At 61.0% G+C, this 24,204-nt stretch overlaps 1 protein-coding gene across 1 annotated transcript in view; it reads right to left on the bottom strand.

The window, feature by feature from the left end:
• The window catches only part of Stk32c (serine/threonine kinase 32C), a 64,474-nt gene that overhangs the window by 10,290 nt on the left and 29,980 nt on the right, over positions 1-24,204 (bottom strand). Inside the window, exons 2-3 of the mRNA XM_048334776.1 lie at positions 20,254-20,309; positions 2,061-2,212 (exon numbers count right to left, since the gene is read on the bottom strand). Of these exons, the coding sequence (XP_048190733.1) occupies positions 2,061-2,212; positions 20,254-20,309 (208 nt within the window). The remainder of the gene's footprint in view (positions 1-2,060; positions 2,213-20,253; positions 20,310-24,204) is intronic.

Below are 24,204 nucleotides of genomic sequence, written 5' to 3'. Positions count from 1 at the left end.
GCGAGGACACGGGCGAGCGAGGACACGGGCGAGCGAGGGGGACACGGGCGAGGGGGACACGGGCGAGCGAGGACACGGGCGAGCGAGGGGGACACGGGCGAGCGAGGGGGACACGGGCGAGCGAGGACACGGGCGAGCGAGGGGGACACGGGCGAGCGAGGGGGACACGGGCGAGCGAGGGGGACACGGGCGAGTGAGGACACGGGCGAGCGAGGGGGACACGGGCGAGCGAGGACACGGGCGAGCGAGGGGGACACGGGCGAGCGAGGGGGACACGGGCGAGCGAGGGGGACACGGGCGAGGGGGGACACGGGCGAGCGAGGGGGACACGGGCGAGCGAGGGGGACACGGGCGAGCGAGGGGGACACGGGCGAGCGAGGGGGACACGGGCGAGCGAGGACACGGGCGAGCGAGGACACGGGCGAGCGAGGGGGACACGGGCGAGCGAGGACACGGGCGAGCGAGGGGGACACGGGCGAGCGAGGACACGGGCGAGCGAGGGGGACACGGGCGAGCGAGGGGGACACGGGCGAGCGAGGACACGGGCGAGCGAGGGGGACACGGGCGAGCGAGGGGGACACGGGCGAGCGAGGACACGGGCGAGCGAGGGGGACACGGGCGAGCGAGGGGGACACGGGCGAGCGAGGACACGGGCGAGCGAGGACACGGGCGAGCGAGGGGGACACGGGCGAGCGAGCGAGGGGGACACGGGCGAGCGAGGACACGGGCGAGCGAGCGAGGGGGACACGGGCGAGCGAGGGGGACACGGGCGAGCGAGGGGGACACGGGCGAGCGAGGACACGGGCGAGCGAGGACACGGGCGAGCGAGGACACGGGTGAGTGAGGAGGACACGGGTGAGTGAGGAGGGCATGGGCGAGCGAGGGGGACACGGGCGAGCGAGGGGGACACGGGCGAGCAAGGGGGACACGGGCGAGCGAGGAGAGCATGGGCGAGCGAGCGAGGGGGACACGGGTGAGTGAGGGGGGCCCCGGGGAGTGAGGACAAGGTGGTCCTCTGTGAGCAAGGCCGGGGCCCGCACAGATGGCCGAGGCCACAGTACGGATGAGGAGGGAGGAGCTCCCCCGCTCCATCATTGTGGTCTGCACAGCCAAGCTCTCCCATGCTCGGGCCTGCGTACGACCTCACTCCATACCGGCCCAGACCCCTGGGCCGCCATGTCCAGCCGCAGGTCAGCCCGGCCGTTCCTCCTCAGTACAAAGGCAGACGCAGGCCCCGAGCCTCGCCCAGGCCTCTGGGGGGTGGCCAGGGTCTTCCTGTTGTGAGGACTCCAGGAAAACCCCCGGCAGGAGGCAGGGTTGGGCTCCAGAAAGCCTGGAACAATGGCTCCAGGTTCGCTGTCCACCAGGCGGTGTTGCTCTGCTAATGGACACTGGGACCCTGGATGGGGAGGATGAGGGTGGGGGGGGGACCCAGAGGTGAGGCAGGGAGGACTCTGGAGAGGACGGGGGCAGATCCCTGTGCCTCCCAGTTGGGCTCGGAGCTGCTCCGAGGGGAGGCTGGGTATTGAACCGAAGGCCTCAAGCAGGCTCGGCAAGCACTTTGCCTCTGGCCTGGAGCTCGTTTTGCTGCAGGCAACTCCAGGTCAACTCCTGATCTCTCCTCACTCTCTCAGCACCAGAAAGCATGGAGGCTCCTCCACGGTGGCAGGCTCTGGGGGACGCTGCACCAACCCCAGCAGGCCAGGGGCTGCGGGACCCCTACAGGCTGTAAGCACAGGAAGGCGAGCGGGCGGAGAGATGCAGGGAGGGCAGGAGGCAGGGACCAGCAAGGAGGGCGGCCCAGGGAGGCGAGGGCAGGGGTCCGGGAGGAGTGCCCTCCACAGGCGTGCGTGCACACAGGGCCGGGAGGCGTGTCCCCACAGGCGTGTGCACGCAGGGCCGGGAGGCGTGTCCCCGCAGGCGTGTGCACGCAGGGCCGGGAGGCGTGTCCCCGCAGGCGTGTGCACGCAGGGCCGGGAGGCGTGTCCCCGCAGGCGTGTGCACGCAGGGCCGGGAGGCGTGCCCCCGCAGGCGTGTGCACGCAGGGCCGGGCAGCTCACCAGAGGTTCACCAGGAAGGCGTGCTCGATCTCCCTCAGGACCTCCAGCTCCCGGAAGACGTTGCGCACCTCGTCCCGCTCGATACACTGCTGCTTGCTCATGTACTTCATGGCATACATCTTCTCCGTGTCCCTCTTCTGCACGATGCACACCTGCAGGCCAAGGGCAGCTCAGCAGGGCGCCTCGGGTGAGGGCACTTCAGCCCCTCCGCCCGGGCAGCACCGGGAGGACCGGGCTTTCCGCAGACAGGCGGGGCCCTGCTGCAGGGCCCCAGATGAGCGCCCGAGCCGCCCCGCGGGCCAGCCCGCCGAGCCCCTCCCCAGAGCCTTTCCGGGACCTGCATTATCATGGGGCTTGTGGGAAGTGGGGGGTAGGTGAGAGAACCCACTTAGCGCAGAGCTGCGCGTCGGGAAGCCTCGTCGCCCGCAGCGCCACTCTCCACCACGACAGGGCGTCCGCCCAGCCCTGAGGGTGCGACACCTTCTGAGCAGTGAGCCTCCAAGTGTTGGGCAGCGGGGCTGGCATCGCTAACCAGCTGCTAATTGCTTGGCAGAGAGAAGCCGGGCAAAGAGAGCAGCGAGGCGCACGGAGCGAGGGGAGGGGCGCCTGGAGGGCCGCGTGGCTGAGGGGTATTAATCAGTCAAGGACAAAGATCCCCAGAGGAGAGTCAGGAGTTGAGGCACGGGGACTGTGGCTACGGAGCCAGAACCCCACCCCTGCTGCAAGGCATGGAGACTCAAGGTGGTGGAGTAAGCAGGGCCGGTGGTGAGCGTCTCCATGCCTGCACCGAGCGAGAGCTCCAAGTGGAGGGGGAAGAAGTGACTCCCACGCTCCCTGCCCCAAGGCCACGGCGTCAGCCTCCGCCAAACCTCTGGATCCTGCCCCAGGGGCCCCCACCGCCTGGACTGGGAATGCACCTAAGATGGGAGCATCTGCACACAGGATACGTAAGTCAGTGCATGCAACGCAGCACCTACACACCGGGGTCCATCCAGGGCCCTGTGCCCTGGTGCCCTGCAGCACCCCTGGGGTGGACAGGGAAGCGGGGCCTCTGTCACACAGGCGCCTTAGTGACACTTGCAAGGACATCTGGGGTGCCAAGCAGGAATGCTATGCTGAGCAGTGAAGCTGAGCAGACACACAATGCGTGCACAAACAGGAAGGAGCCCCTGGGGACAGGGGCTGGGTGACCCCTTTTTGGCTGCACTCCCTGTCACGTGACTGTGGCAAGCCTGGCAAGACACCCTGGTGTGGCTGTGTGCCGTGGCGTGAGGGCTGCCAGTGGCTGCTGATCTCCAGGATTTCTGGGTGCCAACGCCACACATGCCCCTTCCATCACCCAGAGATGCAGCCTACATTGTAACCACGGCTGCTGTTTCCAAGGCAACACCATGCACACCAGTACCATGCCCACAGGCATGTAGCCAGCCTGAGGGATGGGGCGTGAGGCAGCATCTGCCCCTCCCAAGTCCTCCCATCCAGCCCAAGCCCCGTCAGGTCCCTGCACAGGCCACCAAGACCCTGCAAGCTCTGTCCCAAACTGCCTCTGCTGGGCCTGGTCCTCAAGGTGTGTCGCTTCCTGCCTCCAAAGACTCCCCCAGGGCTGGGAACAGGGCCTAGTGGTAGAGTGCTCGCCTCGCATACATGAAGCCCTGGGTTTAATTCCTCAGTACCACATATACAGAAAAAGCCAGAAGTGGCGCTGTGGCTCAAGTGGTAGAGTGCTAGCTTTGAGGGAAAAAGAAGGAGAAGGAGAAGGAGAAGGAGAAGGAGAAGGAGAAGGAGAAGAAGAAGAAGAAGAAGAAGAAGAAGAAGAAGAAGAAGAAGAAGAAGAAGAAGAAGAAGAAGAAGAAGAAGAAGAGGAAGAAGAAGAGGCAGAAGCCGCCGCTGTCAGGGACAGTGCTCAGGCCCTGAGTCCAAGCCCCAGGACTTGCAAACAAACAAACAAAAAAGACTCCCCCATACCAGCACTCTGCTGCCTGGAGACTGAGGCCCAGGGAGCAGGGCTGCAGGAAGCATGCAGAGGAGGGGAGGCTGAGTCCCATGTCCTGCCCCGCCCTTGTGCCAGGCCCTGGGGTATCCAGTGCCTTCCCTGCAGAAGGGCTGGAGCACTTCCTGCCTCCCTGAACCAAGAGGATGGGAAGAGGTTTCCCACAGCGTGCAGGCCATTGGGAAGCATGGCCGCCGAGAGGGGCCGGGGTCCAGGCAGAGTTTTCATGGGGCACGCTGACCACCGCACTTACGACCCCTTTGCCATCAAGCACGTGCTCACATGACCTCTGCCGCTGGGTCCAGGCCGGGGACCCGAGGCCGAGCAGACATCCAGAGCCTTCTCCCATTCCGCTGTATTGCCTTTGCTTGCCCTGTCTGCACACTGTTAACCGTCTGGACGCAGGGGCTCTTCAGGTGCCCAAGGCCAGCCCTTACGCCCACAGCCTCCCCATCCAGTCAGGGGGCCCCGAGGCCCTGCACCTGCCCGTAGCCCAGCCGCACCTCACTGTTCAGTAGCCTCTGACTTGTAGGGCTGCCTATTTCGCTGATGAGAGAGAGCTTTGTGCTGGGTGAATACAACCCTGCAAGTTGCTCATGCTCAGAGTATCTTCCAGGCCTTCAGCTCACAGGCCTGGTCAGGTGAACGACAGCTCCAAGGATGTGCCTCGTTCTCAGAGCCTGAGGATGAAGAGGGGACTCTGCAGAAACGATGTAACTAAGGGCACAGCCGGGAAATCATCCTGGGTTATGTGGGAGCCTAAGCGCAGCAATGCGGCGAATCGCACGAGAGGCCTCGCCACGCATCGCAGTGGCCTCGGGGACACTGCAAGAGGCCCCCAGGCATGGCGTGTGGGGAACACAGCCAAGAGAAGTTAGGGAGGTGAGGAGGCTTCTCCTCCGGGTCCCTGTGTCACCCGATCCAGCCCAGGTAAACTTGCTCCATACTTCTGGTCTCGAAGACCATAAGTAAACACCCCCTCAAGGCCACTTGTGGCAGCATCGATAGAAAATGAATATGCGGTCTTGGTGCTCCCGGTGCCACGGAGCCAGAGATGAGCCTCCACCCTGATGACCATGGCATGCATCCATCTGTGCTGGGGGGCACTCCCTTCTCAAGCTGCCACGGCTGCTGGTGCCACGGGAGCCAGAGATGAGCCTCCACCCTGATGACCGTGGCGTGCATCCATCTGTGCTGGGGGGCACTCCCTTCTCAAGCTGCCATGGCTCCTGGTGCCCCGGAGCCACAGAGATGAGCCTCACATTGGTGACCATGGCATGTATCCATCTGTGCTGGGGGGCACTCCCTTCTCAAGCTGCCACGGCTCCCGGTGCCACAGGAGCCACAGAGATGAGCCTCCACCCTGATGACCATGGCATGCATCCATCTGTGCTGGGGGGCACTCCCTTCTCAAGCTGCCACGGCTGCTCTGGGAAGGACCTGGGCACGAGGCTCAGGCAGAACCATGCAGAAGGAAGCCCAGGAAGTAGTCTTGCCAGGAGGCCTTTAGAAGATCTCTTGTCCATCAGGCCGTAAATTTGGTCCTTCCTTTACCTTTCTTCTCTTTAATTTAAAAAAGTGTCTGGGAAGTTGTCCTCAAGATAGCTGATGGTCTTCCTGGCTGCCCCAGGCCCAGATCTGTGAACACACTGGGGTCCCAGGAAGGGGCCGCTCAGTTCAGCTTTGCCCTGCTCAACCCTGCCCCATGGGAGGACGGGAAGAGCATGTAACGCGTGTCATGAGGACCATCAGCCAGCAAGTGTGTAGACAAAGGGGTCTGAAGGACACAAGGAGTCCTGACTGCCCCAGGCCACTGCAGGGAATGACAGGGAAAAGCAGGGGTCAGACGTGTGGGCAGCCGGCCACAGCACAGGCCACTGCAGGGACTGACAGGGTCGTGGGCAGCCAGCCACAGCACAGGCCACTGCAGGGACTGACAGGGTCGTGGGCAGCCGGCCACAGCACAGGCCACTGCAGGGACTGACAGGGTCGTGGGCTGCCGGCCACAGCACAGGCCACTGCAGGGACTGACAGGGTCGTGGGCAGCCGGCCACAGCACAGGCCACTGCAGGGACTGACAGGGTCGTGGGCAGCCGGCCACAGCACAGGCCACTGCAGGGACTGACAGGGTCGTGGGCTGCCGGCCACAGCACAGGCCACTGCAGGGACTGACAGGGTCGTGGGCTGCCGGCCACAGCACAGGCCACTGCAGGGACTGACAGGGTCGTGGGCTGCCGGCCACAGCACAGGCCACTGCAGGGACTGACAGGGTCGTGGGCGGCCAGCCACAGGCCACTGCAGGGACTGACAGGGTCGTGGGCTGCCGGCCACAGCACAGGCCACTGCAGGGACTGACAGGGTCGTGGGCTGCCGGCCACAGCACAGGCCACTGCAGGGACTGACAGGGTCGTGGGCTGCCGGCCACAGCACAGGCCACTGCAGGGACTGACAGGGTCGTGGGCGGCCAGCCACAGGCCACTGCAGGGACTGACAGGGTCGTGGGCTGCCGGCCACAGCACAGGCCACTGCAGGGACTGACAGGGTCGTGGGCAGCCGGCCACAGCACAGGCCACTGCAGGGACTGACAGGATCGTGGGCAGCCAGCCACAGGCCACTGCAGGGACTGACAGGGTCGTGGGCTGCCGGCCACAGCACAGGCCACTGCAGGGACTGACAGGGTCGTGGGCTGCCGGCCACAGCACAGGCCACTGCAGAGACTGACAGGGTCGTGGGCTGCCGGCCACAGGCCACTGCAGGGACTGACAGGGAAATGCCCTGAGGTGTTGGCAAGACAATTCAGCAAAGCTGGGCTGCAAAGAACTTTAAAAAAAAAAAAACGACAATTATTTTTCAAATTATTATTTTGAAAGCCAGTGGAAATTTTCAGAATGGAAACAAATGCGAGCCCCCTGGTTTCCTCTCCAGCCCCTCCCTGGCTGACATCTCTTTCTGCCAGGTGGGAAGAACCCTGGGTTTGCCAGCCACAACACTGGCCGCTGACAGGGCGAGCTTCCTGTGTTCCGAGCGCACGCCATCGGGAGGCCCAGGTGCCAGCCACCCTGGACGGGAGATTTGGCCTCCTCCCTGGAGGTCAGGCTCAGGAGAAGCCCCCCTCAGCGCTGGCGTGAGCGCCCCTACATGACAGGCTGCGCGGAGGGCAGCAGCAGGGCCCGGACTCGGCCTGGAGAGGCGAAGGTGGGTGGGCGGGCGGGGCGGTGGACGGGGCGCGGGTCCTCCGGCCTGGCGGCCTAGGGCTCGGGGGACTCACGGGCTGGGGTCCCGTGCCGGCGGCAGTGCTACTCTACGCAGGGCTGCCTCTCAGGGCACAGTGACTACGGCCCCACGCCCGGCCCAGAAGAACGCGTGGGCCCTGCCGTCCATTCGTTCCTCCCCCCGGGGAAGCTGCTCAGGTGACCCACACTTCTCTGCGGTCCGTCTGTCTCCAGGAGGGCCTCGTGAACGCCGCCCTCGCGATGCCCACCGCAGGAGGGAGGATGCCGAGGCGCCGCTGCTGGCCCCAGCCACCGGGAAAAGCTGGTGGTTCTGCAGAGTCCACGTGGGAGCAGGAAGGAGCAGGTGGGGGCCCAGGGCTCCTCAGCCGCTGGGCTTTGGGGTCTGGAACATTCTCAGCTAGATGAGACAGAAGCAAAGCTCCCGGATCTTTCTAGGGGGCAACCTTGTGCAAGGAACCAGAGGTGTGGGTGACTCATGGCTTCTCCCCGGTGCTGGGGTGAATGCCTCCAGCCCTCATGAGTGGGTCCAGGTGGCCCCCAAAGGCATGACCCCCTGGAACCTTAGGGTGGCCTATTTGGGGCAAAGGGCTCTGAGGGTGGAATTAAGCTGAAAGTCTGAAGGGTACGGATTGTGACAAACCCTACATCATCGACAGGAGGCCTATGAGGGATAAGACACAGGCAGGCACAGAGGTCAAGACTGTGTGCAGACGATTCAGAGCCAGCGGTAAAGACGTTGGCCTGGAAGAAGGGGAGCTGGAGAGGGGCCGCTACAAGCTGAGGCCTGCCAGGGGCCTCGGCAGCCACAGAAGGCGGGAGAGGCCATGACGCCTCCCGAAGGAGCCCACCCTGCCTAGCTTTCAGACCTCTCCAAGGCCGCACTCCTGATGTTTGCAGCTAGCATGCCTCAGGACTTTGTTGTAGCAGATGTAGGAAGGCAAACCCTGGCCTTTTCCTGCACATGCCCCTTGTGGAAACACCAGCACATCCTGCTAACTTGGCCACTTTTTTTTTTCTTTTGGTGGTACCGAGGTTTGAACTTAGGGCCTTGTTCTTCCTAGGCAAATACTCTACCATTCGAGTCACTCCACCAACCCCTTTGTGCGTTGGTTATTTCTGAGCTAGGCTCCTGCTTTATAAAGCCCAGGCCACCCTGGACTACAATCCTCCCGTCTGTGCTTCCCCTTGCCACGGACGGGCTATTGGAGCAGACCACCCCGTCCAGCCACAGGCTGAGACTTGAACTGCAATCCCCCCTTCTATGCCTCCCAACTAGCTAGGATTGCAGGCTTGAGCCACACTGCACTTACCTCTTCCCCATCCTAGCGCTTTCTCTACCTGAGCTCGTGACTCTCGTGACTGTACCTGACGTGAGCTGAGCGCAAGCTGATGACCTCTCACTGCTCTGCCTTTCACCATTACTTGTCTCTCTACCGGTCTGGATTCATCTGGTGACTCTTCAAAGGCTCCAAATCCTTCCCCTCCTCTTAGTCCCAGGCTCCTGACCTTTTTCCCATCTTCTACCCGGGCCTGGGGAGGCGGGGAGCCCAGCGAAGGCTAGCCCGGCCTCGCCACGGCTGCCGGGGGCCAGGCTGCGGGGCCTCCTGGCTGTCCTCAGGCACAGCTGCTCGGCTGCCGCTGGCGTAACCAAGGACTTCAGTGGAGGCTGCTGAGGAGGAGAGGTGGACGCCCAGATGGAAAGGCCGGGCTCCGCCAGCCTCTGCCATCAGTCAGCCCTGCTCCCGCCCCATGGGGAAGCCGCAGAGGGCGGCAGGTTGGAGTCTGTGCAATCCCTGCTCAGAGGGACCCAAGGGACCTCAGGCCCAGCACATCAGTGCTTCTAAAAGTGAGAGGAAGGCCGTCTGATGGACGGCCATCCGGCTGAGCCTCAGCGGCTGAGAGCAGGCCCAACTGAAGTACTTCCTCACGAGAAATCGGTCTGCTTTCTGGGCCACTCCCTCCAACATTGCACTTGTTCGTGACAAAGAAGCAGCAGAATCCAATCTGAGCAACACGAACCCTGCTGGTCCCAGGCCACGGGGGGCCGTGTAAAATGCCACGGCACAGCCCAGAATAGGCTGGTGACTAATGGTGGTGTAATTGCCATGCTAATTGAATGCTGTTTACGCATTTTGCAGACTTAAAGTGATTCACCCCAAGTGCTTCTTCTTTCCAAGTAATTTCTGTTCCCCAGAAAGCAAAGACCTGACAACAGGTACTTAACAGTCTCCAAACACTGCAATGAAACCATGTCCCGGCCTTGGGCACCACGGGATGGGCCTCCTGGGTGTCCACAGAGCCACGGGGCTCTTCGCCTCCCAGGGCTCTGTCCAGGGGCCGGTCAGCAGCACACAAACGGGAAACCCAGTGCTTTGATGGGCCTGGAGGCGTCTGCCGTGTCCAAGGGCTGACCCTGAAATGGGGTGACCGGGGATGCTTACGGAGGAACAGGGTCCCCTGAGCACAGCTAGTGTCTCAGGCAGGCAAGAGGAAGAGGGTTCTGAGGGCCCACAAGGGGGTCCCGATCGTACACAAGACACCGGGATCCCACGACCACACGTCCTGCGGCCATGGGGTGAGGCCGCCCCCGACCAGTTCTTGATGGCCTTCTCCCTGAACAAGGAACCCAGGACCTGTCACCAGCCTAGACTCTTCCATGTCTCTGGAGCTGGCGTTCCGTGCTGGCCCCTAACCATCATCCAGGGGAGGCTCCAGGGCCTTGAGCAGTGTCTTCCGGTGGGAAGGCTATTGCAGGGGTGGGAAGGGCCAGAGCTGGAGTTCCGCTTTCCCAAGCTAAGCATCCCAATGCGCAGTGGCCGGCAGAGTTAGATGCTTCCGGTGCCGTGGGAAACGACCACACACCTCTCACAAGGCGGAAGAGACAGGCAGACCCCTGGGGGCCCCCAGAGCAGCTGACGAGGCCTCCTGATTCTCCACCCGCTGCGTGTCATCGGAATCCCCCGTCACTCCTGGCTGTCACTCGGCACAGTGACTGATTCGCCTGGCTGGAGGTCCAGGGGGGAGAAGAGCAGCCTGGGGTGGCCTCCAACACCCACCACGTGTGTTCCTGACGTGGGCCAGCACCCCCCCGCCCCGGTGAGAACAGCACGTCTGCAAGGGGGCGTGGACCCCCCACTCTGGCAAGGACAGTCCAGTAGGCCACCCCCCCCGCACCCCACCCCAGTGAGGACAGGCACCATTCTTGATCTATGCTCATTCCTGGCTTCAGCTGCTTCCAGCCAAAGCCACCATTCAATGGGAAACTCATCCCTGGACTGTCGTTGCAGCTGCATCCGGACCGGGTCCCTGGGCGTTCATGGCTGCACCCCGACTCAGTCCCTGGCTGATCCTCCTTGACCCTTTCTTCCTGACCACCCGTGGCTCCCTGACTTTGGGCGAGGGCTCCTAGCAGACCTCCCGTAGTTCTCTTGCTGCCCTCCGCCCTGCAGTCAGGATCTGTGTGGCACTAGACTTCACAGGCCCCCCCCCCTACTTCCTTCTGCACAGGAACCCGGGGCGTCTGCCCCTCAGGCTCCGCCCAGAGCCCAGCGTGGCCCCTTTCTGAGCTGTCTGGCCGTGGTGGTGCCACCTGCTCTCTGCTCACAACAGACGGAGCACGTGAAGTGGGTGTGGCCGTCGGCCCCTCCTAGCTGGGGCCCTCGCTTCTGGCTTTCCTGACCTCCTCAAGTGCTCAGGGGAGGCCCACCATAGCTCAAGCGCCCCGGAAGAGCTGTGGAGAAGGCTGGACGGAGGTGCAGGCAGCCCCCAGGACACACACACCTTTGGTGAGTGGGTCTGGCAAAACAGAAGAGTCCAAAGGCACAGGAGCACTAGCGGCAGAAACCGTGCCTCGAGGCAGAACCACCGGAGCTCAACAAACCACACAGGGGAAGGGAGAGGCAGGGGCCCGCAGGACCTGACCTGTGGAATAATCGGGGATGATGATAAACAGTCCACGGCCATCAGGAGAATGAGCGTCGGGGTCACTGACCATGGTAGGTGTGAACAAGTGCCGTGGCTATTTGGGTAAAAATGTGCTTATCTCTGGGAGACATCACCGAAATATTGACAAGAAGAGGAGCCGCTCTGAAATGCATCTGAAATAGCCCGGCGTGTGGGCGGGGGGGGGAGGGGCGGCGGTGGAAGCAAGATGAGCATCAGGTTAGGAGCGGGGTAGGCTGAGAGGCGTGCAGGGTGGAGGCAGTGGGGGTGGAGACGGTGCAGGGCAGAAGCGGGGGGGGGCCTCTATTTCTGTACATATTGGCAGCTTTAACTATCAAGAATTAGAGAGATTTCAGGACACACTGGTGTGGCTCAGAAGCCAGAGCGGTGGGCCTCAGTCAATGGCGGCCGGCAGCGGGGAGGCTGGCTCTGCCCTGCCCTGTGGGAGCGCTGCACCTGCCACATCTTGGGCCATGGGGGTGCGGCCCGCACAGGACCTGCCTCCACGCCTGCGCTTTGCCAGGGGGCGGGGGCAGCCTTCAGCAGCTCAGCGGTGGCCCCAGAATGCCCATCCGAGGGAGAGCCGGGGCACGGGGTGAGTGGCCTCCTGACCACCAGCTCCCAAATCTCAGGCACCCCGCTGGCCTGGTGGCCGCGCCCGTCGCCCAGAGGCCAAGGATCCGGCAAGGGCACGGCCTCCGCAACAAGGGCCCGGGGAGGAGGCCGTCCGCGCGCCCGGCCTGGCCAGCGGGCAGGCCTGACCAGCCTCAGCAGGCACCTGTGCGGGGAGCCCCCAAACACCAGCCAGGATGAGGGGCGAGGTGGGAGGGCCACGCACACACCTTCCCGGGGAAGAGGCAGGAAGACAGACACCAACACCGTCCTGCTCTGGAGCCAGTCACAAGGGAGATGGCTATTTTAAGGCACCAATCGCAGCCTGGTGACCCTGAGAGGGGCCGGCACATTCACGCGGCGCTCTGGCCCACTTAGGAACAGTCGCTAACGCCCTGCTCCTTCTCTGCTCCTCAGAGGGGGCCTGGCAGGCTTCTTTGTCTGGTGGCAGAGACAGCAAACCAATGACAGAGGAGGGGCTTGCAGTGGGCTGCTGCTTCTGGTTCCAGTCCACAGGGCCCCCAACCTCCATCGTATCTGTGGCCCCGTGGCACCCTCAGCCCTGTGACATCCTCAGCCCTGTGACATCCTCAGCCCTGTGACACCTCAGCCCTGTGACACCTCAACCCAGCGACATCCTCAGCCCTGTGACAACCTCAGCCATGTGACACCTCAGCCCTGTGACATCCTCAGCCCTATGACATCCTCAGCCCTGTGACACCTCAACCCAGCGACATCCTCAGCCCTGTGACACCTCAGCCCTGTGACACCTCAGCCCTGTGACACCTCAGCCCTGTGACACCTCAGCCCTGTGACAACCTCAGCCGTGACATCCTCAGCCCCGTGACATCCTCATCCCTATGACATCCTCAGCCCCGTGACCTCAGCCCCGTGACATCCTCAGCCCTGTGACCTCAGCCCTGTGACATCCTCAGCTCTATGACATCCTTAGCACCGTGACATCCTCAGCCCCGTGACCTCAGCCCTGTGACCTTCTCAGCCCTGTGACACCTCAGCCCTGTGACCTTCTCAGCCCTGTGACACCTCAGCCCTGTGGCACCTCAGCCCTGTGACCTTCTCAGCCCTGTGACCTTCTCAGCCCTGTGACACCTCAGCCCTGTGACAACCTCAGCCCTGTGGCACCTCAGCCCTGTGACACCTCAACCCAGCGACATCCTCAGCCCTGTGACATCCTCAGCCCCGTGACCTCAGCCCTGTGGCACCTCAGCCCCGTGGCACCCTCCCCCGCCCCCGGGGTGCCCTCCGCTCATGTCTCTGAGTAGAGCTGCCCCCAGCAGACCGGGCCTCTCTTCCATGCAGGGAGGAGGCCCGCCTCTGCAGCCGGGACTGGCCGCCTCCTGGCCTCTGAGAGCCCGCCCCCGCTGTGCACACGGCCTCCTCTGGGCTCTCTGACCGGAACCTCCGACCCCGGGGCGAGGGTCCTGTTTGATTCTCAGCATCTCCCCATCTTCAAAGCCACGGTGGCCAGCACCCCTGACCTTCACGAAGCAAAGCCTGTGGTGGGAGCCCCTTAGAGCGAGAGGCGGGGTCATCGAGGCCTGATTGCAGCCAGCAGCCCCACACAGGGCCCCCTCAATCTGAAGGGTGTAGGTGGGGGCGGGGGGAGCGGGGCCCATGTGACTTCCAAAGAGGTCTGTGGCTGTGGGGCCCGGGGGGGTCAGCGGGGGGACCCCCAGACAGGCTGGGCACCTAGAGACCGCAGCACCTACCATGGTCCTAAGCGGGAAACGTCTGGCGCAGAGCGGCACTGGGCATGAGCTCTGTGGGTGGGCTCGGGCTGGGGAAGCCCCGCCGCCAGGCCCCCGAGGCTCCGAGTGCCCCTCACCTGTGCAGGACTCGGAGCTGGGCACCTCCACAGCTCCTCTGCTGGGGCCCCGGGTCACCAGCTCAGACCCCTGAGCATCCCACAGGACGTGCACGCGTGTGCATGCGCACGTACACACACTCACCGCAACTAGAGAAACCTGCAGCCAGTCCGCACCAAGCCATCCGAGGCTCCAACCAACAGACAACCACTACCCCTGCTCCGAGGTCTCCCGAAAGAGGCCCCACGACATCTGCCTGGCCAAGGTGAAGACGTGGACTCGGCAGGGTGGCGTGCCAGGGCTTGGGCGGCTGGGGCAGCAGGGGCCAGGGCTCCGGTGCCTGCCATGAACGCAGGTGGCCACACTCAGAGGGGCCCCGGGCCGTGGCATGTGCCTCGCCGGCCACGGGAGCAGCTTTCCCTCCAGCACCGGGACCCGGCTGGGGAGGAGGGGAGCAGCAGGCAGGGCCGCCATGGATATGTACAGAGCCACAGTGTCTCAGAAGAAGGGACAAGAAATCCCTACTTGCAGGGGCACAACAAGCACAATGACATGATGTCGAACCGCAACAGAAAGAGCAGCTAATAGCAAAATGTAACACACATAGCACGACCTGAGTAAACATCTGGGTCCCTAGCTGGGTAAGACGCCATCGTTCCTCGTGGTTTATCTTACAACGCAATCCGCACTCGACTCCCGGGATCTTGTCTTTCACCTCACCCAACGTGTTTCCCAGTTCAGTCGGGAAGGTAAACGTGAAAATAGGGGAGATTTTTAGAGGGTCGAAATGGAGACACACTCAGGCCACCGCAGACCACATGGCGTGGCAAGAGATAACGTGAGCCATGACAGAAGCCTAGGGGAGTGTGAGGACGTAACTGTCCCTCTCGGGCCGGGGCGGGGGGGGGCGCCCACAGTGGCTCAGGACTGAGCGGCTCCAGGCAGACAGGCTCTTCTGCCATGTTTCTTGCTCCAAAGGTGCATGTGTCCATCCTCTTGGGAAATAAAAGCCGGGTGAAACAGCCGCAGCTAGATACAGGCGCAGACTTCGTGCACGTCTGGGGTGGCCTCGTCACTAGCAAGGTTCCCAAGAAGGGGCCCCTGGCACAGACAGGAGGCAGCAGGGGACTGAGAATGGAGCAGCCAGCAGCTTGGAGCCTGGCCTGGAGGGCAGGCTGGGGTGCATGGGGTAGGGGAGAGGGCCGTGCCCGAAACTCTGCCGGAGGAGTGTAGGGAACGCTTGGGACTCGGCTGCAGACGAGCCCTCCAGAGCAGTCACCCACCACAGGACTGCTGGGAAAGGCCGGCCCCAGACAGGTCTTCCACAGGCCAGTGTGTCCCCATCAGTGCCACTCTGCTTCCGACGGGTGCCCCGTCACCTCCCTACTGAGAGGGGGTACGGTCAGTTCCTTCAACGTGCTTGTAACCAGTTTACTTGTTCCCTCCCTCCCCACCCCTCCCCCTCCCCCACACCAGGCATGGGATGGGATAATGGCAGCCACAGGCCAGAATTCAATTTCCTAGATTCAGAGCAAAACTAATCAGAGAGGCTGGGGCGTGGGGGCGGGGGTGGCGGCTTCCCAGACGCCTGGCCTTTTCTAACCCCTGGGCGTGAGCCAAGATGGCCCCACGTTTTTAATCACAGTGCAGAGTGGCCAGGGGCAGGGAGGGAGAGCAGAGAACGTGCAGGCGAGACCGGTGTCCAGAGCAGACCGAATCGATTCTCTCCATGTCTTGGTTACTCCCACACAGGTGACACGTCTCAGAATTGATTGTGGCCGCATCACTCCCTAGATACGAGCTGGACAGCAGAGGAGAGACGGGGGGAAGGGAGTGTGGCGTGTGGGAGGGAGCAAGGGAGGGAGGGAGGGGCGCCCACGCACCGCGATGGCTGCTGGGGGAAAAGCAGGTGCACAGCGACCCTATGCAGGGCAGAGCCTGGGCACCGCCCGCCCCGGGTGAGGCTCCGGAGCGCCATCCCACAGGCACAGGGCCAGGGGGAAGGGTCCTCTCAGCAGCCTTCCATGCAGCCAGGGGTCCCCACGTTCTGTACCCCATCTTGCAGCTAGTCGCGGGCTGTGGGCTGGGCCACCATCTCCCCCTCTCTTGGAAAACAGACCCTGCTCTGAGACACGAGTTCTCTCAGCTTCGGATATCCATGGGGTGGCCCCGTCCCACGCTCTTCAAGGCTGAGCTACCATTTTGGAAGGCACGGAAACCTGGCCAAGCGGTAACTCCACCCCAAAGGGATCCTTCCCACAAGGCTTTGAGCGTTCCGCTAGGATGCCCCTTGGAGTACTGGCTCCATAGGGAAAGCAGGCAGGAGGCCAAGTGCACCGTCAGGGCCTAGTGCCCCCTGCAGGTGGTTTCTGGTACTCAGCTCATGCTGGACGAGGGATGAACGTGAAAAGCTAGTGCTTAGAAAGCCGCAGCTTCCGTGCTGGGCAGCACCAAGGTCGCCTGATGTGTGGCTGGGGACAGACATTTCAGCTAGCTGGCTCTTCTGGTCTTTATCCTCACCCTCATGCTGGCCACCTGACACTAATCTTCCTATTTCTACATCTCTGCCTTGATCTACACTTCTGAACATCCGTCTGTATTCTGGCACTCCATAAGAACTGCTTATTCTTCATTACAGGAGCTGGTTCACCAGATTCTGCTCTTCCCACTGTGACTTTCTACTCACGAAAACCAGAATCACAAACATCAGCCTCAAGTGCCCCTGGTGTTGGCTCAGAAGGTCACGTCCAGGATCACCCTACGACCCAGCAATTCCCCCTCTGTATACAAAAATTACAAACAGAGATCCAGAGGCTTCCAGATGTGTCCACGGCAGCGTTATTCACAAGAGCTAAACAACAGAAGTACCTCACACGCCCGTCAATAAGTGCAAGAACACACGTAGGACGGACAAGCACTTGAACGTCACTCCACCTTAAAAAGTAAGGAATCTGAGACGTGATGTGCCAGGAGCAATCTCTGTGGACGTTGTGCTACGTGAATGTGATTTCACCTAAATAATGCAACTGAATGCTGTCTGACACCCCCAAAACCAATTCTTATGGTGAAATCCTAGCCTCCCCTATGCCAATATTAGAAATGGGGTGGCTATCTCCTAGGTGAGGTTTATGCCCCCCCCCCCCCCGCAAGGACTCCCAAGAGGTCTGATCTTCCTCTCACCCTGCGAGGACACATAGAAGGCTCAGAAAGCGGGTCCAAAGGGGCATGATCTCCCTGTATATGACTGTTAAAATGGGGTGACGGGGAGACAGTAGAGACCAGGTCTGTGAAACCAAAAACCTCTTGTCAAATGGTATTTCCCACAGGTTTGGGTCAGCGACCCTATATTATGTAACTAAAACCAAACAACTACTCAACATATAAAGGTCAAAAATTGACCTCTCAGTGGATCACAATAGCTCAAAAGCTATGTATGTATGTTCATATAAGACTATTGTCGACATACTGTCTATTGTAGACATTACATTTAAAGCCCTAGGCGAATTTCCTTTGGAGTAGGACATGTGGCTACTGTATATGGTTTTGGTACACTGTGTATTGTATATATGTCTACCTGACCTAGGGAAAGGAAAGAAAAACACGGTCTAAGATAACACAAGAAATGCACATACTGCCCTACTATGTAACTGTACCCCTTTTGCACAACACCTTGTCAAAAAAATTTTGTTTAATAAATAACTCAATTTAGAAAAAAAGAAAGTGGGTCCATACCATACCAAAAACTACCTTGATCCTAGACTTCGAGTCTTCAGGACTGAAAGAGGAAACAAATGTCCATGGTTGGAACATCCACCCCATGGCACCTTTGTTATAGCAGTCAGAAATGAGTAAGACCATGAGGCCTCCAGAGAAGAAAATGCATGGGAGAGAAAGCAGAGCACTGGCTGCAAGGCACGGGTTATGATTTAATGGAGCACAGCTTCAGTTCTACAAGATGGAAAGGTATAGTAGCACTCTATTGTGACTATGCTGAATACATAGTGCATAAAGAAAGATTGTGCACCTGAAAGCCAACAAGATGGTCAATGCCAGGTTACATGCAATGTACCACGTTTTTTGTGGTAGGGGGTACTAGTTCTGGGGCTTGAACTCAGACTCTGGGTACTGTCCCTTAGCTTTTTCACTCAAGGCTAGTGTTCTACCACTTGAGACATAGTTCCAAATCCAGCTTTTTCTGGTTAATTGGAAGTAAGAGTCTCATAGACTTTCCTGCCAGAGCTGGCTTCAACCTCAAACCTCAGATCTAGCCTCCTGAGTAGCTAAGATTATAGACACACGCCACCAGTGCCTAGCTACCAGAGTTTGGTTTTTTGTTGTTGTTTATTTTTACTTTTTAGGCCCTGGGGCTTGAACTCAGGGCCTGGGCACTATTCATGAGCCTCTTTATGCTCAAGGCTACCACTTAAGCCACAGTGCCACTTCCAGCTTTTTTTGAGTAGTTTATCAGAGATAAGAATCTCATGGACTTTCCTGCCTGGGCTGGCTTTGAACCACGATCCTCAGATCTCAACCTCCTGAGTAGCCAGGATTACAAGCATGAGCCACTGGTACCTAGCTTATAATTTGTTTTTAATAATTTAAATAACGACAAAATAAAACCAAGCTAAGAGCCAAATATTTCAAATCTGGCGAATCCATCTCTGAGAGCCATAACCTTAAAAGATAAAGTGGCTGTTGGTTAAAGGGACATTTGTCTGGGGAAAAACCAGTCTAGACAGATGGGCCAGCTCTTGTGTCCACCCGGAACAGGACTGGGCTTAGCTCATGCTCACAGACCCACCCAGGAGGCCTGAGTGTCTTCCCCAGGGAGGGAAACATCCCAGGCCCAGCCAGATTCCTGGGAGAGCCCCTCCTTGTCCCCACTCCTTCTTGTCTAGGGCCACTGCTCTGGTCACTGAGAGCAACAGGAAGGACTTAAGTCTGGCTGGAGACAAGCCACACCCTCCATACACTCCCAGAAACCCAGGCAACCAGAGCCCAGAGCCCTGGAGATCTAATTAGATAGCAAAACAGGGGGCACAAAGGAGCCCCGCCAAGTGCACCACTAACTTGCCTTTGAAAATAAAACCCGCACTTGCACTGTCTCCTCATTCTGCAGCAGCCCCCCTATGAGCCAGTCACTTTTTGGAGCCAAGACCTGGGCAGAAGAGGCAGACTCTGCAAATGTAGCCGAGCAAGGGCTTCCCGGCTGTGTTAGAGGGGCAGGCATGGGGCTGCCCGAAGTAGGAGGTGCCAGGGCACCTGAGAGAAGAAAGGTGCAGCAGCAGAGGCAGAGGCTGGGCCAGCCCGCTCACCTTGCCCCCCACCCCAGGGTGGTCTCTGCCCTCCACTTGGTCCTCTACAGCAATAGCAGCTCAGGCCGGAGTTCTGAAGGCCTGCTGATCCCAGTGCCTTCCTGTCTTGGCCACCCTGCTGAGCCCAGCCACAGCTGCTTCTCTCCCCAGCCACAGCTGCTTCTCTCTGTGCTTCCCTGGGGACCCAGGAGGACAGAGGTCTCCCAACCAGCCTTGCACGCCTGACAGTCAGGACCTTAGGGTCCAAGCCCAACCATCCTTAAAGCCGTCAGCCCACAGGGGCCATGGACACCTCCCGGCTCACAGATGTTAGAAACATCTCTCCTTGGTCCTCATCTGCTCTGACGTACGATCACCAGGCCTCCGTGCCTGAGAAGCCGTCCCTTGTGACACAATAAAGCGGAGGCACTTAGTCACGCTCCAATGCCCCATGCATTTGCTCTGGTAGCCATCTCTTTAGAACGGCCTGGTAAGGCCTAAATAAACAGACACGGCATCCAGACGGCGGTGCTGGCAGCCGGTGCCACCGCCAAGCCCGGAGACCGCTGAAAAGAAGCATCCATTCAGAAGGGACGCAACCGCGCGGTCACCGCAGAAGCCCACAGCTAATTCCAGCCTTTTCAGAGCTCTCGCTAAGCCTCTTTGAGTTATAATTACCCCAAGCTCTGGATATCACAAAGCAACAACCGGGAAGTTAGATCTGGCCAAGAGAAAACAAGAGGCAAGCGGAGGGCTGGCTTCAGCCGGTGGGCCGTCTGCTGGAAGGGAAGCTGCGGAGGGTCCCCGCCCGGACCCCTGACCTGTCCCCTCTGCACCCTGACAGGCAGGCACAGGTGCAGTTGGCCTCTGGGCCAGTGGCCGTTGCTGAGTGTCCCATTGGCCCCTGGACTGTGGGGTATGGTCACATCACGCTGCCCGTCTGGGATCCTCTCCCTCCACACCCGCGCTATCCTCGCGGCAGAAAGTGCCTCCGCCATAATAGGGGCCTTCGTACTACAGCAGGTGCCGGGGTGCCACCCTCTCCCACGGGGACAAAGGCTCTGCAAGGGCTGAGCTGTGGCCACCTCTGGTTCTCCACTGAGCTGAGACTCCAGAGACCCAGAACGAGGGTCAGCAGCCCCAATGCCCTGACACCCCACTTCCTCCCTGAGACGCCCAAGTCTGCTGCCCAGCGAAGCCAGCTTCCCCTAAGGAGACAGGGAGCTGGATGGCTGCGGGGCCCTGGGTGCCCACACGCGCCCACCCCCTGCAGACCCACGCACTGGCTCCCCTTACCTTGCCAAAGCTGCCCTTCCCAATGGCTCGCAGGATCTGGAAGTGGTCGAAGTTCACTAAGGAATAAAGCAGAGAGAAGCCAAGTAAGGCAGGAAGGAAGACCCTCTAGCAGATCCCTCCCCCTTGAACCCCTGCAACCTGAAGCAGTCACCACCCACCCACCCTGTAGGAGGGTCTCCTGGCTCGGGGTGACTTCAGTTTGTCTACCCAGACAGAGGACAACCAGCCAGCCATGTCCTCTTCTCAAGATCACTATGGGGCGGGGACACGAGCCTGGCCCACAGCAGGTACAGGGACAAATGAGTCAACATGGCTCCCAGGACATCAGCTTCTGCTGCAGGCTTGCTATTCGGTGGCTCCCACAGAAAGCCACCCTTAAGTCCTAAGCCTACATCCTGGGAGCCTCCCCTAATCCCAGACTTCCTGGGAAAGCTGGAGGCCCTTCTCTACACCAAGGGTCCAGAGGGACAGAACACAGTCATTTGCCCCGCTGGGAACCATTGGACACCTCTGGGGACTGGGACATGGGTCGAGAAAGACCGTGGCTCAGGCCTGGTCCCTGCTGTCCCTTCTTGGGACCACAGAAGCACATTCTCCCAGAGGCCTTTATACTGTGCCCGACACAGGTAAACCCCGTCCTGACCGACAGCCTGGTCTTCCAGTGCTCTGGCCTCAGACACCTGGAGGCCCAGCATGTGGGTGGGGCAGGGATCGCAGGTGACTGTCAGACAGATACCTGGAGAGCCAGCAGGCTGCAGTCCTTGAGGCAGGGCCAACACAGTACTAGGACCACCAGCAAAGACCGTCCCAAAGGGTAACCACTATATCCACAGACACCCCTGCTCAGAAGACACAGCCCCCCCCCCCCCAAGTCAGCCTTAATCCCTAGGGCCATGGACCCGCCGGCCCACCCTGACCCACAGGTACTATCTCTTGACTATCTGGCTTGGGTATGAAGCGCCTGGCTGTGCTTATCTTTCAGAGTTTTGCAGAGAGCAATATTGTAACCAGTCAGACACACTGAAAAGCGCCTTGCAACTACCCCTCTCCAGAGAGCTGTAGCACAAACAAACAAAACAAGACAGGTTCCTAACTTTCCCCATACCTTCTTCCTTCTAAGCTCTGACCAGTCCTGCCTCATGCCCCTGCAGTGCACTGTCAATCCCCGCTAGCTGTGCCTCCAAGGACACCCAGAATCCAGCCTGCCAACCCCTCCCCTGCAGCTGAGGGTCCGGCTCAGTTGTCACTGCTCACACCTGCCTCGACAACCTAGAATCCTGCCTTGATGCCCCATCTGACACTGCCCAGAAGCATCCATACATTACTGATTGGGGCAGCAGCCAGATCAAGACAGCATCTCCGGCCAGCTGCCACTCAGCTCTTGGGGGGAGGCTGCCTGGGAGAGGCGGGAAGGGACCCTGAGATGAGGTTCTTGAGCATTCCTTCCCCGGGGACATCCAGAGGGTGCAACCGATGGTCTCCAGTGGCTCCTGGACTAGGTGCTCGGCAGAAGCTGTCCCCGCCCCGTGTAACCAGAGCGGGCAGCGGAGCTTCCTGAGTGGACGGGGGCAGGCCGCGCTCTCAGAGGCCATGGGGCTCGTCCGCAGTCAGAGGAGGTAGCGAGGACCAGCCCACAGGCCCAGCAGTGCAAACAGGAAGTCCAAGTCCCCCAAGCCAGCAGTCACATCCTCTGTGAGCCCCACTGTCCGGGCCACCCCATCTCTACCCTGCTCTGGCCCCCCGCCCTCTGGGTCTTTGGAGAGCCCCTTCCCAGTGAGCCAGCCCTACGCTGTTTACTCTCAGCGCAGCCAGGAGCCCCCGGCAAAAGTGAGTCCCACAGTTGGGATACCTGTACCTCCCGAGTGCTCAGGATCTATACAAGACTCGGCAGTGGGCCGGCCTGGGCGAGAGGGAGGCCTGGGGCCTGCAACAGCAGGAATGGAAAAGGACAGGGAGCAGGAAACTGCCAGGGAACCGCGGTATCCGCAGCAACCCCAGAGGGACATGCCTCCGCAGGGGCAGAGTAGACAGACCGTTCTATAGGGGCCTGGTTGCGGGGGTTTGGCTAGAAGGCTGGGTGGGGTGGTCAAATCCCCCACAGAGTCCAGAGGCCAACAATTATGGAGAGATGTGAAGCCAGGCCTAGAACCAGAGAAGCCCTGTCCACAAGCTCCCCTTACTCCCTTCCCTCTGTAGTCTGGATCCTGCCAGTCCTTGCCGGGCCCCAAGTCCCAACCCCCCACCGGAGGAAGACTAATTGCCTCACGGGGACAGGTGGCCATTGGACAGCCAAGGCAGTGCCACAGAGGAAGGCCACGGGCAGTGTGCAGGCAGAGAGGAGGTGGAGGCCACACAGCTGGGGGCCAACAGGGGCCGCACAGGCCCGTGAGGATCCGCCGCCCCCCCACCGCCCCTGGGGCCATTCTGAGGCCCCTGTAATGGGCCAAAGTCAGACAGGATGTCTACCAGCAGGCTCACTCCCCGGACCCTCCCAGGTGCGCTGGAGAAGACGGCCATCCTCCAGACGCAGCACCCACACCCTCCGATCCCCGATGCGGTCCTGCGCTTCCCGCTCTCCTCCCAGGCACCGAGTGACAGCAGGAGGAGGCCCGGCCGGCTGCCAAGGCGGCACACAGGGTCTGCCTGGCACAGCAGGGCAGGTGTGAACACACCTCGCTTTCACACACATTAGCACTTCTCCAGCAGGCGAAGACACCTTTTCCACAGCCTCCCTTTTCCTGGAATGTACCTAGCAACTCGTGCCACGTCACACAGCCTCCTTTTCCTGGATGTGTCTAGCAGCTAGTATCCACCCCCCCCCCCAGGGCTGTTTGTGGTAGCCTTGGGACAGCCCCCAGCCCCCCAGAGCCCCTCGAGCTGCAGGGGGTGGAGAGGATGGCAGGGCAAGCAGAGGGCTCCCCCACAGAACTCCCCAGGCTGGGCCCACCCCAGGGGTATGGCATCCAGCCCCAAGGGCCACCCAGGGTGGGTGGGTGGGGGCGGCAGGGCCCCGGGCCTCATCCCAGGGCGGCCTGGCATGGCCGTGGGTGGTGATGTCCTCAGCCGGCTCGGTGCCGCCTGCCACTGCTCACCGCAGGGCCGCCCGCCTGGCAGCTGGGCGACCAGCCGCAGCACGCCACCTCGAGGCCCTCACGGGGCCATGCAGCCCCAAGAAACCGCCTCTATGTGGAGACTTCCTTGCTCTGAGGGCCTCTTTTCAAAACGTTCATCTGTGATTATGATATTCTGGTCAACTGGGGCAGGCCCTACCCCTGCCCGGCATACCCAGGTGTCATGAGAACGCTGCAGGCCTCAGGAGCCGGCCACTGCTGGGGACAGGCAGGGTCGTGGGCCTCAGGGGCCGGCCGCCGCTGGGGACGGGCAGGGTCGTGGGCCTCAGGAGCCGGCCGCTGCTGGGGGCGGGCAGGGTCGTGGGCCTCAGGAGCCGGCCGCCGCTGGGAGCTGGATGGGGCACAGCCCACCTCCATGGGGTCGTACGAGGGTGCACTAGGCAGATGCTGAACAGCACCACCGACGGCTGTTCTAACGGGGATCAGAGGGGCCCTGAGACCTGCTGGGGGAACAGAGCAGGCTTCCTGGAGGGGAGGCTGGGGCTCAACCTCCTAATGGGGCAGGAGCGAGCCTCTCCTGCCGGGTGCCCTTCCCACCCCTTCTACATACCCAGACTGGCCAGGAGGAAGTCTAGCCCTCCCATGAGGTTCCAGAAAGTCTATGGGGGAGGGTAGACAGGGTGAATGTGGGTGCAGATTGTACAGGAAGTGTTGTGACTCCAACTCCAGGAAGCAGAGTAGGCTGGACCCATGAGCAAGCAGATGCCTAGGTACCCTGCCCAAGGAGGTGGCCTACTGCCCAGCAGACAAGGACATGTGGGCACGTATGTGCACACACGTGTGCCCACTGGTGAACACATTCCTATGTTAGAGCCGTGTT

Source organism: Perognathus longimembris, chromosome 2 (assembly GCF_023159225.1).
Source record: "Perognathus longimembris pacificus isolate PPM17 chromosome 2, ASM2315922v1, whole genome shotgun sequence".
NCBI lineage: Eukaryota > Metazoa > Chordata > Mammalia > Rodentia > Heteromyidae > Perognathus > Perognathus longimembris.
This window is presented reverse-complemented; position numbering and strand designations above follow the sequence as displayed.